The 17,734-nt window shown below is 46.1% G+C and overlaps 1 protein-coding gene across 5 annotated transcripts in view; it reads right to left on the reverse strand.

Moving 5' to 3' along the window:
• Window positions 1-17,734, reverse strand: part of PNCK (pregnancy up-regulated nonubiquitous CaM kinase) — a 91,004-nt gene that overhangs the window by 13,823 nt on the left and 59,447 nt on the right. For all 5 annotated transcript variants that reach the window (XM_029609256.1, XM_029609249.1, XM_029609240.1 and 2 more), the window contains 2 exons: window positions 2,248-2,335; window positions 1,551-1,660 (listed from right to left, as the gene is read on the reverse strand). In XM_029609256.1, the coding sequence (XP_029465116.1) occupies window positions 1,568-1,660; window positions 2,248-2,335 (181 nt within the window). In that variant the 3' untranslated portion in view covers window positions 1,551-1,567. The remainder of the gene's footprint in view (window positions 1-1,550; window positions 1,661-2,247; window positions 2,336-17,734) is intronic.

A 17,734-nucleotide genomic window follows, 5' to 3' on the forward strand; every position in this document is an offset into this window, starting at 1 on the left:
TGACGACCTTAAGAGCTCGGTCACCTTCGAGTCCATGAAACATTTGTTTCAAATGGAAGGCCGTGTGACTCCCTCTGTGTCTCATTATTATGCACGATTGCGGCAAGATGCGGGAGGTGATTTGTTTGCACTTTTGGCCTCCCGTTGGACGAATGATGGGGATTTTGTCCTTACGCCGTCTATTATCAAGGTTTGTTTTTGTCGTGTAGCCAAGATCTCGGTTAACCAATATTATAGAGAAATGCAGTACAAATTTCTGAGTCGGGCGTATGTGTCACCTCAGATAGCTTACCATTTTAAATTGACCTCTGCGGCGGGGTGCCCGCGGTGTGGTCATGCATTGGGCACCCTCTCACATGTCTTTTGGACCTGTCCCCCGATTAAACGTTTCTGGGGACTTATTGCTGACTATTTGGCGGATTTACTGAATGTGGTCTTCCCTGTCACTCCTTTGTGGTTATTATTTGGCTGTATATCGCCGATACGAATCAGAGATCTTGGCTCACGCTTGCTTATGGGGAAGGCTTGTGCTGTTGGTAAACGAATCATTCTTTCCAAGTGGAGGGCAGCTGATGATCCGTCTTACTGGGCCTGGAGGAACAGCTTCCACTCAATGATGAACATGGAGAACATGATGGCGAGGCACTCCCCTGCCGCGAGACGGCACTTCCTCTCGGTATGGCAACCCTACATCCAATCGCTTCCACATCGCACTCGAAGTTTGCTTCTGAATGCTTGAGCGCAAGGCGCCTTGATTGTTTTTGGTGCATTGCGAGTAGTGTGGACCATACAGACTGAATGAGTAATCGACTTCTTGATGATGCTGTATTAGGAAGAATCTTGGGTGGGGGGGGGGGGGGGGCTGGGAGGTTCTATCTGTGGCTTTGTTTGTACTTGGCTGCTGGGGGTGGGCTCAGAGACACACCCACCTCCGGCTTGTTTGTTTGTTCTTTGTTCAAAAATAATAAAAACCGTTAAACCTTAAAAAATATATATATATCTCTTGCAAGCCTTTGACGCAACAGAAATCGCAATGCAGCTATGCAGTGAACGTAAGCACTGCCAGGCGTGGTGCCAGGGGCCGGATCGCCGGAATCGCTGCGCTGCGGCAGACCTGACGCTGATTGACAGGCGCGGCTCCCGCTCCTCGAGCTGGCCACAGCCAGGGCTGGGCGTGCCGCAGAGGTAGCGCTCTTAGCCCCTCCGTGTGGCAGTGGGGGGGAGAGGGAGTCCCCACAGTCCCACGATAGCCACGCCTGCTGGCCGGTCTCCGCTGCGCACTTGTGCCAAGTTCTAGAGGGAGCTGAGATCCGCGCTTCTCTGGTGGAGAGAAGCAGGGGCCGGGTGGGAGGGGGGGGAGTCAATGAAAGCTCATGGCTCCGTAGACCCCCTTCAAGCAGATTCTGACTGAGACGGAAACACAAAGGACCAGGAGGAGACTGTCGGGTACCCAAAAAGGTAAAAGGTCTGCACCTTTTATTAGGGCTTCACCCTACCTGCATTCTAAAACCTCCTCTTCATCCACACCCCCCCCCCCCCCCTGCACCCACCTCTTATGGCATCTGCCTCATGGTGCAGCCTCCGCCGGCGCATCCTCACTGTCCACGCTCTGCCCCATCTTGCTGATGTGGCGCAGGAAGGATGTTGCATTGAATGCCCGCTGCAGAGAAAGGGGAGGCCACAGTGAACAATCCTTCCCCTGGTTAAATAAACATTTAACAATCTCTCATGCATTGGACCCTTCACCCCCCTTCTCTCTCTCTGACAGGTAATCCCCTTTTCCCTGCACTCCTTAGGTGTTTCTTGTCCAGGTATTCACTGTCCTCATTTCTTCGAGTCACTCCTGTATGGGTGTGAGTCTGGATTTTGGGTGTAAGCACTAATTATGCCCATACCCCTCACGCTTGACCTCAAGATCTATCTTTCTCTCAGTTTTTACCCCTGCTTCTCCCTCTCCTCCGTAGCTCCTGGATCCATTTATTGCCCCTGCTTTTCTCCTGCCTGTCTCTCTCTCTCTCCTTGGCAGTTCCTGTTATTGCCCCTTTCCCCCCTTCCTGTCCCTGTTCTCTTTCTTCGGCAGCTCCTGCATCTGTTTATTGCCCCTGCCTGCCTCTCTTTATCTCCCCTCAGCAGTGCCTCTCTCTCTCTTTAGTGCCTCTCTCTCTCTCTCTCTCTCTGTTTCTTTCTTTGACTCTGGTTTTTAGCATAGCTCTCTCTTCCTGGTGGCTCCTGCATCCACGTCCTCACCTTCCACTGGCTTCGTGCAAAGTTCTTTTGGATCTGCTCGCTGACGGAGCCATGAATATCTCTTTCTAGGGCTGTATCACCAGAAATCCTGCAGAAAGAGAGAGGTGAGGAGATGTAAAAAAAAAAGGCAGGCAAACATATCACGCGTGGGACAGTGGTGTGAAGGTGAGAGGAAAAGAGGCAGATATTTTTTAGGAAGGTAGGATATAAGATCATACCCTCACATACAAACGGTCGGATTCAGATTCAGATAACTTTATTGGCAGGACTATTTTACATGTCTTTCCAAGGTAGTACACAGAATGATTATAATAAGGGGAAGAAAAGAAAAAAAAATTACAAACTTATAGTAAAGTTGCAAGTCACAGAAAGCACAATATCGGGAGAAAGTCTCAGGTTTTAGTACTGTTTCACATTGTCCTTGGTCACATTACAGCTCTGGCCTGGTGACAGGATTTTACCACAGATTTTGCTACTGTAACCAGTTTCCCTGAGGATGACAGACTGTTTCCTGCTCATTCTTTTTGTGGGGAAGTCTATGATTTTCCCTGACGCTTTGGGAAATGTGCATCACTGATATTTTTATATTTTGCAAGAACAGGAGTAAATGCATTTCTGTTTCTCCGGTGTTGCACTGCAGGCAGAGTCTGGCTTCTTGGAGTTTCCAGCTCAGTTTTTGTTCAGATATTTCTATTTCTAGTCTGTGAACTCTTAATCTGCATTTGGTGAAGGTTTGTCTGTGTTTTTTGGGGGGTTTTTGCATTTCTGACCAAGGTGATGGATTCTGGAGTGTCTGTTTTCTGTTTAGGGATCTGAAGCAATCCAGATTGCTCTATTTCCAATTCACTGCTCCCAATAAGAGGTATATTGGTGTTCTAGGGCAGGCTGCAATATTTGAATTGCCGTCTTTTTGTATGCCAGGTTGTAGTTATTTGAGTTTTGGGTGTTACTGCTGGATTGGTAATGCAGGTTTGCTACCTAGCTGCTAATTGTGTTTTTTGCAGGAATTTTTTGTGTTACTTCACAGAGAGCTTGGTAGTGGAGGAATTTTGTGTCACTGTTATTAGATGACATCAGAATGTGACTATTCTTTTCTGTATGGTGAGGAGTAAGGGGAAGCATCCTAATTCTGCTCTGCACCCATTATTAGGCTGCAATAATAGACATAGAAGGGTTGATATACAAAAAAAAGCTCCCGTGTCCAATGTAAATCCCCAAATATTTAATTTTATCTTTGGCCCATTTGAATGGATGAGAGTTCCGAATATGTTCAACCATGTGCAAAGGCACAGAAACATTCAGCAGCTCAGACTTCTCCAAATTTATTATAAAACCGGAAATCTTGATAAAGGCCGATATTTCTTCCGTGATCGCCACTAAAGATTGGATAGGGTTAGCTATGGTAAATAATATGTCATCCGCAAATAAGGACAACTTGGAGGAAAAATGTCCCACTTGAATCCCTTGGCTGTTAGAATGATCTCTAATATGATGAGTAAAGGGCTCCAAGAAAACAGCAAAAAGTAAAGGGGAAAGAGGGCATCCTTGGTGTGTGCCCCGTCCTACAGAGTAGGAGTATCCCCCATTAATTTTCAAGCACACCTTCGGTGCTTCATAGAGTTTCTGGATCCATCGAATAAAGCGTTCCCAAAAGCTCTCATGGTTTGAAACAGAAATGGCCAATGTACATAATCGAAAGCCTTTTCGGCATCAATCGTCAAAAGCAATAAGGGGATGTTTTGAGTGCAGGCCCACCACATTAAATCCGCTATTTTCCTAACATTATCAGAAGCCATTCTACCGGGTATGAAACCCGACTGATCAGGGTGGATTAGCTGGGGAAGTAAGTTGATAAGTCTATTCGTTAAGATCTTGGCGAGGAGCTTCATATCTAAATTGATTAGCGAGATTGGGCGGTAGGACCCACATAAAGTAGGATCTCGGCCCGGTTTCACCAGTATAGTGACCCCCGCCAAATTAGCTACCTGAGAGAGAGATATCGGACCCTGTAAAGAGTTGAAAAGACTTACCAACAAGTGACTTACCAACAAGTGTCACTGAACTGGCAAATTTTTTATAAAAAGCAGCCATAAAACCATCGAGACCAGGTGAATTCCCAGGCTTTAGACTTTTTATGGCCCATGTAACTTCTGCAGCTGAGATATCTCTATCCAGAGCCTCCTGATTATCTGATAAAATTTGTGGAAGGGAGGATTGGGACAAATAGGCTCCTATCTCTGAGAAACTTATGGTTTGATCAGTGGCATATAACTCAGAATAGAAGCGTATAAACCTTTGTCTGATATCAGCGTTAGAAGTACACATCCCTCCCTTCTCATCCTTTAGTTTGACTATATTATTTTGCAATTGTTGTACTTTCAATTTTCTAGCCAGTTGGCGACCCGCCTTATTGCCTCCCTCGTAGTATAGTTGCTTGGTAATGGTAAGCTTGTGAGCAATCTGAGCTGCTTCCAACTCCTCTAAATGCTGTCTGAGTCAGTCCATTTCAGCTAGGGTAGACGTATCCCCCAAACCATAATGTGTGAGCCCCAGTTGGTGAAGATGATGCAATGTATCTAGCTTATCTTTAGTGCAGAGTTTTTTTAAATGTGCTCCTCTGGCAATAAATTTTCCCCGTAACACTGCTTTTAGGCAGTTCCATAGAGTCATGGGGGATATCCCATCCTTATCATTATTCTGCAGGTATTCTTTAACGTCAGCCTGAATCTGCATAGAGAAATCATTGTCCTCGAGCAGACTCTCGTTTAACTTCCAGAATTGATGTCCTTTTTCGTATGAGCTGAGTTCAATTTGAAAAGTGATCGGGCCATGATCGGACCAGGTAATTGGGTCAATTTTTGGACCTTTAACCATATTAATACAACTTTTGGCTATTAGAAAAAGATCAGTTCTGGAGTATGACTGATGGGCTCTAGAGAAAAATGTATGGTTTCTAAATTTAGGATGCCATACTCGCCAGACATCCAATAGATTCAAGTGACTCAGGAAAGTTTTAAAGGTTTTACGGTCACCCCTCGCTGAGGATACTGTGCTCCGTGAGTTGTCTAAGTGTGGATTAAGGGTAAGACTGAAGTCACCACCTATGACTAAGTGGCCCTCAGCATACTGATCAATTAATTGAGTGAGGTTCTGTAAGTATGTACCCTGTCCAGTGTTTGGTGCTTAGATATTTACTAGGGTGTATTTTTCCCCCCCTATTGCTATAAGAAGAATCAAATATCGTCCCTCTGGGTCTGGATAGCAAGCCACCTCCTCAAACATCACATCTTTAGTGATTAATATTCCAACTCCCAGATATTTATGGTTCAACGGGCACGCAGCCCAATATTGTGCAGGGAATGAATTGTGTCGAAGGAGACGCTCATGACGTTTTTTGAGATGGGTTTCTTGGATGAAAGCAATGGAGGTTTGGTGACTGCACATTTCAGAGAATAGACAGTGGCGCTTATAAGGGGAATTTAAGCGCTTAACACTAAGGGATAGCAAGTTCAACAAGACCATCGATATCTAAAAATTTGAATGTAGCATGAGACATCTGCAACATACTAAAGGCCGTGCAAAATAAAGCCATTGATCTCCTGAGAACAATCATCACATAGACGAAAAAAGCAGCAAACCTTTGTGATAATATTGTCACCATGTTGTAACCTGTGTAGTATAACCCACTCCCCATACCCACCCCCCTCCCGCTTTACCAACTCCCCCAGAAATTGGACTACTACAAGTGCCCAACCTGCTAGAGTATAGGAGAAAGATATCATCTCAGTGTGGCCGTTTCTTACCGTCCAACAACACTGTACTGATGTTATGGGTTAGTATAATCGAATAACACCCTAAAAACAATAAAGTTATTAATAAAACAATTATAACCATCCGTGTAACATTAGGATAACCTGAACATATCTGCTAATAATTGTGGGTGATCATAATAGCTTAATCTAAGGTCCAGTGACTGGAAAGTCTCTAGTCGGATAGCCTATGGTAGATCACCTGCGAGTTAGAAATGTACCATAAAACTAAAGTTGGAAAACCTCATGTAGCGTCCCGATGAGAGGCAGAGGTGTCCATGTTGCGATGCAGCCTCTTATCTCCTTTATTCACCCTCTGCCACCTCGGGAATTCTTCTCTGCGATTGTTGGGTTTGGGTGCCGTTTGGAGATTTTCAAATCTGGAGTAGCCTGCAACATGAAGTACTCGTGACACTTCAAGTAGATTTTTTATGCGGTGGGTCTCTCCTTTCACCAAGAAGCTCATCCCAAAAGGGAAGAGTCATCTATATCTCACATTTTCTGCGCACAGTAGATCCGTAATAGGTTTCAGCTCCTGTTTACGTCTGATGGTGATTGGCGAGAGGTCCACAAAGATCATTATGGCTGTGCCCTGCCAGAGCCACGTGGCCTGCTTCCGAGCTATCGCCGCTATTTGATCTTTTTGTGTAAAGTCGTGAAAGCAGGCAAGTATGTCTTTGGGTTTGTTAGTTAATCTGGGACTCAGGACCCTATGGGCCCGGTCAATTTTAATCTCCCCTCCTGGATTCGCATTTGTTGGGGCCATGTCCGAAGTCAGCAACATGGTGCATATCTGCATTACCACCACGGTGCAGTCCTGGTTATCAGACGTCTCCGGTACGCCCCTAAATCGCAAAATTTGTCGCCTTGAGCAATTTTCCAGGTCTTCCATCTTTTCGTTAATTCGCTCAATTTCTGATTGAAGGACTGCCTGTTGTTCGCGGTTATTTTTAATATGTTCACTGTTGGCATCCACCCTGGTTTCCATCTCAAAAATGCGGCGGCCATTTTTGGCGATATCCCCTTTAAGTTCCTCAATCGATTGCATAATATCCTGCGAATTGTTTAAAATTTCCGTTTTAAGTTCTGCAAACCAGGTTTTCATCTCGGATCTGGTCGGGAGATCTATGCCATCCATCGGGTCAAGCTCAGCGGTATTATCAGCTTCTAGCTGTGCTGGCTCAGGGTCCGCCATGTCAGAGGCCAGGGTGCCTCCGTCTTCAGCCAATTTATGGTATGAGTATTTCCTAAAATCCACTTGCTTATGTCTCATGGACATCAGTAAGGGTAGCTTTCGTAGTAGAATACTTTTGGGTGAAAGTTGAAGCTCGGATGATTAGGATTTGCAGGGATTATGTTTGTTGTTGGAGGAGCCCTTGTTTTAGGCAGCCATCCACCGAGGTGACATCACTTCCTCTCCCAAGGCACAGGATTTCTATTGGGATTCTGTTCCCGTTTTGTATAATTTGGGGTTAATGATAGACCCCCAGACTTCACTCCCATATAAGAGGATTGAATGATACTATTGGGGGGGGGAGGCAGTGATTGTATTTGTCCAGCGTTTTCTTTGTTGCATATAAGGCTCTTTCAGGCCAATCCAATATCGAAGCGGGGAAAACGGGCACTCATGATTGAATGCCCTCTCACCTAACCTGACTGCCAGCACACTTTTCATTCTCTTCCGTTTGTTTCTCTGACTTAATATTGCCACAATATTAAGTCGGAAGAACTGCAGAAAAGCAGTATTTTCTTCTCTGTACACTTTTTGGGCTGCTCAAAAATTAATGTCTGCTCCGGGCGGGCGTTAATTTTTGAGGGTAAAAATGTGCACGTTGGAGGCACTTTTTTTTTTTTTTTGCATCAGGGGAGAATAGCTAATAGCTTTGTTTTGGACGCGCTAATCCCCTTATGGCATAAGAGGTTGAGGATATGCTTTCAAACAATGTGTCCAACCACAGGTTAAACAGTGCACTCGGCTGAGCACACTGTACTGCATCAGACTGTTTGAGCTTTTTCTTATGGCGTTTTTATGGCCAATTTAAAACTCCCAGATGCACGTAGTCTCGAGCCAAGATATGTCTGGTCCAGGGCAGCGCTTCTCAACCAGTGTGTCGCGACACACTAGTGTGTCGCCAAACACCGGCAGATGTGTCATGTCTCCCGGTGTCCCACTACCCCGTTCTACTTTCTTTTTGCCTTTTGCCAGCCCCCGCGGGCCAATTGGAAGCCTCCTTTTTCCTACCCCCATTGCCCAATGGGAAGCCTCCTTCATTCTGCCTTCCCCCGCGCAGGCCAATCAGAAGCCTCCTCCCTACCAGTGGGAGTAGGAAGAAGGGAGGAAGCCTTTGATTGGCCGGTGAGGCAGGCATCAGAATGCCCGGGGGTGGGGTGGGAGGAATAGAAGATTCTGAACACTGACGAAGCAAGGCCGCGCGGTGAAGAGGAAACCCGACCCCTGAGGAAGCAAAGCCGCCATGGAAGCCCATTCCCATGGCGGTGAAGAGGAAACCCGACCAAGCAAAGCCGCCACAGCCCATGGCAGCGAAGAGGAAACCTGATCCCGATGAGGCCACCACGGGAGCCGATTCCCATGGTGGCGAAAAAAGAAGGCCCGCCGGAGTAAAGCCGCAAAGGAACTGGAGCCCATCCTTGCAGTGAAGGAAGAAGTTTTTGGTGAGAGCTGGAGCGTCTGTCTGTGAATGAGGGCCTGGATGAGAGCTGGTGGTCTGTGTGTGAATGAGTGCCTGGCTGAGAGCTGGTGCGTCTGTGTGTGAATGAGTGCCTGGGTGAGAGCTGGTGTGAATGGGTGCTTGGGTGAGAGCTTGTGTATGTGGATGTGAATGGATGTCTGGGTGAGAGCTTGTGTGTGTGGGTGTGAATGAGGGCCTGGATGAGAGCTGGTGGTCTGTGTGTGAATGAGTGCCTGGCTGAGAGCTGGTACATCTGTGTGTGAATGAGTGCCTGGCTGAGTGCTGGTGCATCTGTGTGTGAATGAGTGCCTGGCTGAGTGCTGGTGCGTCTGTGTGTGAATGAGTGCCTGGCTGAGAGCTAGTGGTCTGTGTGTGAATGAGTGCCTGGCTGAGTGCTGGTGCATCTGTATGTGAATGAGTGCCTGGCTGAGAGCTGGTGTGAATGGGTGCTTGGGTGCTTGGGTGAGAGCTTGTGTATCTGGGTGTGAATGGATGCCTGGGTGAGAGCTTGTGTGTGTGGGTGTGAATGGATGTCTGGGTGAGAGCTTGGGGTGTGAATGGGTGCCAGAGTGAGAGCTTGTATGTGTGTGGGTGTGAATGGAAGCCTGGGTGAGAGCTTGTGTGTGTGTGTGTGTGAACGGGTGCTTAAGTGAAAGCTTATGTGTGTGGGTGTGAATGGGTGCTTGGGTGAGAGCTTATGTGTGTGGGTGTGAATGGAAGCCTGGGTGAGAGCTTGCATCTGTGGGTGTGAATGGATGCCTGAGTGAGAGCTTATGTGTGTGGGCGTGAATGGGTGCTTGGGTGAGAGCTTGTGTGTGTGGGTGTGAATGGATGCCTGGGTGAGAGCTTGTGTGGGTGGGTGTGAATAGATGCCTGGTTGAGAACTTGTGGGCGTGAATGGGTGCCAGAGTGAGAGCTGGTGTGAATGAGTGCCAGAGTGAGAGCTTGTGTATGTGGGTGTGAATGGGTGCTTGGGTGAGAGTTTGTGTGTGTGGGTGTGAATGGGTGCTTGGGTGAGAGCTTATGTGTGTGGGTGTGAATGGAAGCCTGGGGGAGAGCTTGCATCTGTGGGTGTGAATGGATGCCTGGGTGAGAGCTTATGGGTGTGAATGGGTACCAGGGTGAGAGCTTGTGGGTGTGAATGGGTGCCAGGGTGAGAGCTTGTGTTTGTGTGTGTGAATGGATGCATGGGTGAGAGCTTCTGTCTGTGTGAATGGAAGCCTGGGTAAGAGCTGGTGTGAATGGGTGCGAGAGCATTTGTGTGTGAATGAGAGCTTGTATATAAGAGACCATGAGTGTGATTGAGAGACTGATCAGGGTGGTGATGTGTTTCTGTGTGGGAGAGAGAGACTGGTCAGGAAGATGATTAGTGTGTGTATGTGAGAGAGAGAGACTGGTCAGGAACATGACTGGTGTGAGAGAGAGACCGAGACTGGTCATGGGGTCTAATTGGGGGGGGGGGGGGGGGAGGGTGACTAGTTGTGGGTGCTAAGGAAGAGGACTCTGAGGACAGAGCTTCAGCAGCCCTTGCTGCTTCTGGTGAGTGCAATTGGCCTGGAAGGGAAAGGAGTAGGAGAGTTGCTGGAGAGGGTAAGTAAAGGTGGCTTTTTAAGGTTATTTTTCTTGATTGACTGCCATTTTAATTATTGGGTATTATGCAATGTTTGCTGTTTTGAAATATTTATTGATATTTGGACATGTTTTAATAATTTTTATGAGTTTTTAATTGTTGGATATTATTCTGTTCAGCAGTTATTTTGTAACATTTTTAGTATAGCTTTACAATTATTTCTGTGTAGGTCTCTATAGCAGCTTGGCTTATTCTGTTTTCCCCATAGGAAGTGTTTTAGTGTTTAGGGCCTGGTTTAATAGTTGTATTTCTTAGATAGGGTTGTTACTGTTGAGTGTGTTCCATAATGCAGGTGTAACTTTGTGCGGGTTAGTTTGTGTGCATTATTGCAAATCCTGAGAGTCTGTTAGGTGCTATATTTCTCTTACCATTTCTCCAGGTTCGCACTGCATGCAGAGTGGCATTTTTGGTTTTCCATTCCAGTTTCTGTCTCCATATTTATAATTTGTGGTTTTTCTGTACTTGGTGAAGGGTGTGTGACCGAGGTGAGGTATTTAACTAGCATGTATGCATTTGTATCAATCTTATTTGTTGTGTTTTCTCAATAGGATATGCATTAGTGGTAAATTACTGTCTTTTCATAAGGAAGGCTATTCTGCCTGGTAGTAAAAGGAGTTTGTTTTGCTTTTACTGGGATGTCATCAGAACCCGAATATCTTTTTTGTATGGCGAGTTGTACAGGGTAATGCCCTAGATCTGCTCTGCACTCATTGCTGGGGGTTGAGGGGGTTCCTGTGGATGCAGAGTGCATGTTTACATTTAGTCCCGTGATGGTCACATGTTCAGTGTGTCACGCATGTGAGAACCATCTGTCAGGTGTGTCCCGGCCAAAAAAAAGGTTGAGAACCACTGGTCTAGGGTATGCTTAACTTCCTGTTTATTTAGGAAGAATTTGAATTTATATTGGAAGTATTTTGGCCTTTTCTGGAAAATCATAATGTTTGGTTTTTTTTCCCTAGGTTTCCTTGTACAGCCCATGATTTGCAGTAGGGTCTCTAGCAGGTTTCGATTCTCTCATAAACATTTTGGGGTGGGGGTGGGGGAATGTCAGGCATTTGCTTTCTGATAGGCCGATGCAATAATCTTGGCGCTAATAAAATGTGCGCTGGTTTTCAGTGCACATTTTTAACACCAAGATTGTTTTTTTAAACTCCCAGTGCAGTAAGCTAATGATATACAAATGCTTCGGGAGTTAAAAAATGTGTGAAATCTGTAAAATGTGCATTTGTCACAGGTCAAACGCACATTTTAACCAGGGAAGGAGGTGGAAGCATCATCCCTGACAGACTATTCAGGTAACTGGCCTCAGTCGCCACCACCGCCACTTACCTGGATAAATACTGTATTATCCATCTATCTGGCAGTGGGAAACAACCACCAGATAGACACATAAATCAGTACTTATACGGCTATATGCTGCAGGTCGCCGCTACTTAGCCGGATATGTACTTAAAAAAATTTTTTTGTTGTTTTTCAGTACTGGAAATTTAACTCCAGCTCCAACCAAAGGTTAAGTTTCTAATGGTAAAAAAGGGCATGCTGGTCATGTGCAGTCTCTAGGCACCAGGGGTAATGACCTATGCCCTCATTTGCATGGGGTTTCCAGGCAAGGGCCCTAAGCAGTACTCCTGTTTGGAAACCTGTGTATTCTGCACGCAAAATTCCTTGCTGCTCCCACCGAAATTGCACGTTTAAAGTGTGCGCAGAAGGGTGTGTTCAGCTGAATGCATCTTTTTACAGCGGCCTGTGAGTCATGTAAGTCCCAGTCCCTGCCCCTGCCCAAAGTCCTACTCTTTCTCATTCAGGAATCACATAAATGCAGTACTCACAATACACCAGAAGATGATGCCATAGCACCATGACTGAAGGATTTTTTTTCTCTTGCTAATCGTTCTGTTGACATAGTTGTGCGACAAGACTCTTTGCCAAATACAGAATAAGTGGCCACAAACTAGAATTTAGAATTATGCGGACATAAACTGAACTGGAAACCTCAAGAAGACCGACTCAGCATGCAGCGCGACACTGGAGAAAGAGAAATGCATTTCCTTCTGGACTGTACAAAAGACAAAGATATATCCCAGATGCACATTTCCCCAAGCTGACAGAGAAAATCAAAGACGTCTCACAAAAGAATGAGCAGGAAAAACTCTGTGGGGGGCAATATTCAAAAACCCCTAAAACGGCTAACTTATCCAGCTAAAGTCAGCCAGATAAGCTATTTAGTTTTGTTTATTCACTTTCTTAATCGTCCATTCTTAACAGTGACAGTTAAAGCGATGAATTTCCCACTGAATATTGAGGATCAAAGTTATCCTACTAACTTTAGCCGGATAACTTTTAAGCCCAACCAGCTAGTTTTGAATACACTCCAAATCAAAAGGAAGAGCATGACAGAGATCTGGTTGAAGACATCCAAAAGATGGGAAAGAAGGGAGAAGTGGTGATCGCTGGAGACTTTAATCTGCCGGATGTAGACTGGAGTATCCCTTCTGCAGAATCTAACAATAGTAGAGAAATAGTGGATGCCCTGCAAGGGGCTTTGTTCAAACAAATGGTAATGGAACCCACGAGAGAGGGAGCTATACTCGATTTAGTGCTCACTAATGGAGATAATGTCTCTGATGTCCAAGTGGGCGCCCACCTCAGCACCAGTGATCATCAAACAGTATGGTTTCATATCACAGAAAGGATACAGAGAAGAAGCATGAAGACCCAAGTTTTGCAGTTCAAAAACACGGACTTTGATGAAATGGGGAAGTATCTGGAGGAAGAACTAGAAGGCTTGGAGAACAAGAGAGATGTGGAACAACAGTGGACCAAACTAAAAGGAGCAATTACCAAGGCAACTAATCTATATGTTAGAAAAGTAAAGAAAAGCAAAAGAAAAATGAAACCTATCTGGTTCTCAAAGGAGGTGGCTGACAAAATAAAGGCTAAAAGAACAGCATTCAAGAAATATAAAGGATCCCAAAGGGAGGAGCACAAAAAAGGAGACTGGTAGAACTGAAGGAGACAAAGAAAGTAATCAAGATGGCAAAAAGTCAAGCAGAAGAAAGGCTTGCCAAAAAGGTAACGCAAGGTGACAAAACATTTTTCAGATACATCAGAGAAAGGAGGAAAGTCCAAAGTGGTATAGTGAAATTGAAAGGTGGAAAAGATCAATGTGTGGAGAGAGATGAAGCAATGGCAGAAATATTAAACAAATACTTCAATTCGGTGTTCACTAAAGAGGACCCTGGAGAAGGACCGTCGCTAGTTAACAAGAAACCGGAGGGGAGTGGAGTGGAATGGATGTAACATCATTTACAGTAGAGAATGTATAGGAAGAGCTGGGGAAACTGAAAGTGGACAAAGCCATGGGGCCTGATGAGGTTCATCCCAGGATACTGAGGGAGCTCAGAGATGTGCTGGCGGCTCCGCTGAGTGACCTGTTCAATAGATCCCTGGAAATGGGAGTGGTGCTGAGAGACTGGAGAACAGCGGTGGTGGTCCCACTTCACAAGAGTGGGAGCAGAGAGGAGGCTGGTAACTACAGGCCGGTTAGCCTCACCTCGGTGGTGGGAAAAGTAATGGAGTCGCTGCTGAAAGAAAGAATAGTGAACTATCTACAGTCGGGAGAATTGCTGGACCAGAGGCAGCATGGATTCACCAGGAGAAGATCCTGTCAGACAAATCTGATTGACTTTTTTGACTGGGTGACTAGGGAATTGGATAGAGGAAGAGCGCTCGATGTCATCTACTTGAATTTCAGCAAAGCTTTTGATACGGTCCCGCACAGGAGGCTGGTGAGTAAAATGAGAAGCTTAGGAGTGAGTGCCGAGGTAGTGGCCTGGATTGCAAACTGGTTGACGGACAGAAGACAATGTGTAATGGTAAATGGAACTTACTCTGAAGAGAGAGTGGTGTTAAGCGGAGTGCTGCAAGGATCGGTGTTGGGACAGGTCCTGTTCAATATCTATGTGAGTGACATAGCGGACGAGATAGAAGGTAAGGTTTGTTTTTTTGCGGATGACACTAAGATCTGCAACAGAGTGGACACGCCGGAAGGAATGGAGAGAATGAGACGGGATTTAAGGAAGCTGGAAGAGTGGTCAAATATATGGCAGCTGAGATTCAATACCAAGAAGTGCAGATTCATGCATATGGGGTGTGGAAATCCAAAAGAACTATATTCGATGGGGGGTAAAGGGCTGATGTGCATGGAGTAGGAGAAAGACCTTGGGATGATAGTGTCAAACGATCTGAAGTCGGGGAAACAATGTGACAAGGCGATAGCTAATGTTGTGACTGTACAATCCGGAAGTGGATCCTTGGGCCGACCGTCACAGGAGGACGGACGGGAGGCAGAACTCACGGTTCAGATGAGTCTTCACCTGGAAACCCGTGACCCCTCCAGAGGAGCTGTGGGAGCCTGGGTTGCTAGGACTTAGGAGTCTTCGCCCTGGAAGCCCGAGGTCCCCCCAGGAGGAGCCCGTAGGGACCCGGGCCGCTGGGACTTAGGTGAAGGCTTGAAGAATCCGAGGAAAGGAACACGGACCGGAGTCAGGGCAGGCGGAAGGCAAGCAGACGGAGTCACGGACCGGGGTCAAGGCAGGCGGCAGGCAAGCAGAACGGAGTCACGGACCGGGGTCAAGGCAGGCGGCAGGCAAGCAGAGTAGAGGTCACGAACCGGAATCTAGGCTGGCAGCTAGGCAGACTGGTAGTTGGAGTCACGAACCGGTGATCAGGGCTTGGCGGCAAGCAGCAGACGACAGAGTGCTGAACAGGCAGAATCCAGGAATCAGGCAGGCAGGCGAAAACAGAGTCAGACAGGCAGAATCCAGGAACCAGGCAAGCAGAGAACAGGAACCAGGCGAACCGGAGGCAACTAGAACTCAGAAAGAGAAACCTCGTTGTAAGGCAAATTGGGAACGCAAAAGCCCTGTTTAAATCCCCTTACCCGGCGTCTGACGTCAGAGGGGGCGTGTCTGCACATCCGGGTGCAGATGCCTCAAAACGCAGGCCTACGCACGCACGCGCGCATTCCCCCATCGAGGGGAGGAGTCCTCGGCGGCGTCTCCACGAGGAGATGCCGCTGCCATGTGGCCTGGAAGCCCGGAAACCGGCGGTTCGTGGCGCGGCAGTGCAAGGTAGGTGCCCGGTCACTAGCCTAGTGAACGGGATCGTAACAGCTAAAGCCAGAAGAATGCTGGGCTGCATAGAGAGAGGAATATCGAGTAAAAAAAGGGAAGTGATTATCCCCTTGTACAGGGCCTTGGTGAGGTCTCACCTGGAGTACTGTGCTCAGTTCTGGAGACTGTATCTTCGAAGGGACAGAGACAGGAAGGAGGTGGTCCAGAGAAGGGCGACCAAAAAAGGTGGAAGGTCTTCATTGAATGACTTATGAGGAGAGATTGAAGAATCTAAATATGTACACCCTGGAGGAAAGGAGGAACAGAGGTGATATGATACAGACTTTCAGATACTTGAAAGGTTTTAATGATCCAAAGACAACGACAAACCTTTTCTGTTGGAAAAAAATCAGCAGAACCAGGGGTCACGATTTGAAGCTCCAAGGAGGAAGACTCAGAACCAATGTCAGGAAGTACTTCTTCATGGAGAAGGTGGTGGATGCCCTTCCGGAGGAAGTGGTGAAGACTAAAACTGTGAAAGACTTCAAAGGGGCGTGGGATAAACACTGTGGATCCATAAAGTCTAAAGGATGTGAAGGAAGAGAGGGAGGCTTGCGGGAAAGACTGCTACTATCTGGAGATAATACCCTTATTCAATAGACATACACACGGTAAATGCGACTCCGACAGTACTCTATGCTTCAACGGCAAGAGGAAATGCGACTTCGACAGTGTTCTATGCTTCAAAGGCAAGAGGAAATGTGAAAAAAAAGGATTTGCATTCACAAAAAATGCGGGGAGTAGCTTGTTTGTTACGGTGGTTACTACCCCAAACCAACAAGCCTGATGCTTCACTTTCATGCATATCCAGTGTTACTCTCTGCTTCAATGGCAGGGGGAATGAAGAAAAGATTATTTTTATATTCCGACAACAACCAACAAGGACATGTGGATAAAGGTGAACCAGTAGATGTAGTGTATTTGGATTTTCAGAAGGCGTTTGACAAAGTCCCTCATGAGAGGCTTCTACGAAAACTGAAAAGTCATTGGATAGAAGGCAATGTCCTTTCGTGGATTACAAACTGGTTAAAAGACAGGAAACAGAGAGTAGAATTAAATGGTCAATTTTCTCAGTGGAAAATGGTAAACAGTGGAGTGCCTCAGGAATCTGTACTTGGACTGGTGCTTTTCAATATATATATATATAATGATCTGGAAAGGAATACGACGAGTGAGGTTATCAAATTTGCGGATGATACAAAATTATTCAGAGTAGTTAAATTACAAGCAGACTGTGATACATTACAGGAGGACCTTGCAAGACTGGAAGATTGGGCATCCAAATGGCAGATGAAATTTAATGTGGACAAGTGCAAGGTGTTGCATATAGGGAAAAATAACCCTTGCTGTAGTTACACGATGTTAGGTTCCATATCAGAAGCTACCACCTAGGAAAAAGATCTAGGCATCATAGTGGATAATACTTTAAAATTGTCAGCTCAGTGTGCTGCAGCAGTCAAAAAAGCAAACAGAATGTTAGGAATTATTAGGAAGGGAATGGTTAATAGAATGGAAAATGTCATAATGCCTCTATATCGCTCCATGGTGAGACCGCACCTTGAATACTGTGTACAATTCTGGTCGCCGCATCTCAAAAAAGCTATAGTTGCGATGGAGAAGGTACAGAGAAGGGCAACCAAAATGATAAAGTGGATGGAACAGCTTCCCTATGAGGAAAGGCTGAAGAGGTTAGGGCTGTTCAGCTTGGAGAAGAGACGGCTGAGGGGGATATGATAGAGGTCTTTAAGATCATGAAAGGTCTTGAATGAGTAGATGTGACTCGGTTATTTATACTTTCGAATAATAGAAGGACTAGGGGGCATTCCATGAAGTTAGCAAGTAGCACATTTAAGACTAATCGGAGAAAATTATTTTTCATTCAACGCATAATAAAGCTCTGGAATTTGTTGCCAGAGGATGTGGTTAGTGCAGTTAGTGTAGCTGGGTTCAAAAAAGGTTTGGATAAGTTCTTGAAGGAGAAGTCCATTAACGGCTATTAATCAAGTTTAATTAGGGAATAGCCACTGCTATTAATTGCATCAGCAGCATGGGATCTTCTTGGTGTTTGGGTACTTGCCAGGTTCTTGTGGCCTGGATTGGCCTCTGTTGGAAACAGGATGCTGGGCTTATTGGATCCTTGGTTCGACCCAGCATGGCAATTTCTTATGTTCTTATGTTCCACAG

Source organism: Rhinatrema bivittatum, chromosome 1, assembly GCF_901001135.1.
Source record: "Rhinatrema bivittatum chromosome 1, aRhiBiv1.1, whole genome shotgun sequence".
Classification (NCBI taxonomy): domain Eukaryota; kingdom Metazoa; phylum Chordata; class Amphibia; order Gymnophiona; family Rhinatrematidae; genus Rhinatrema; species Rhinatrema bivittatum.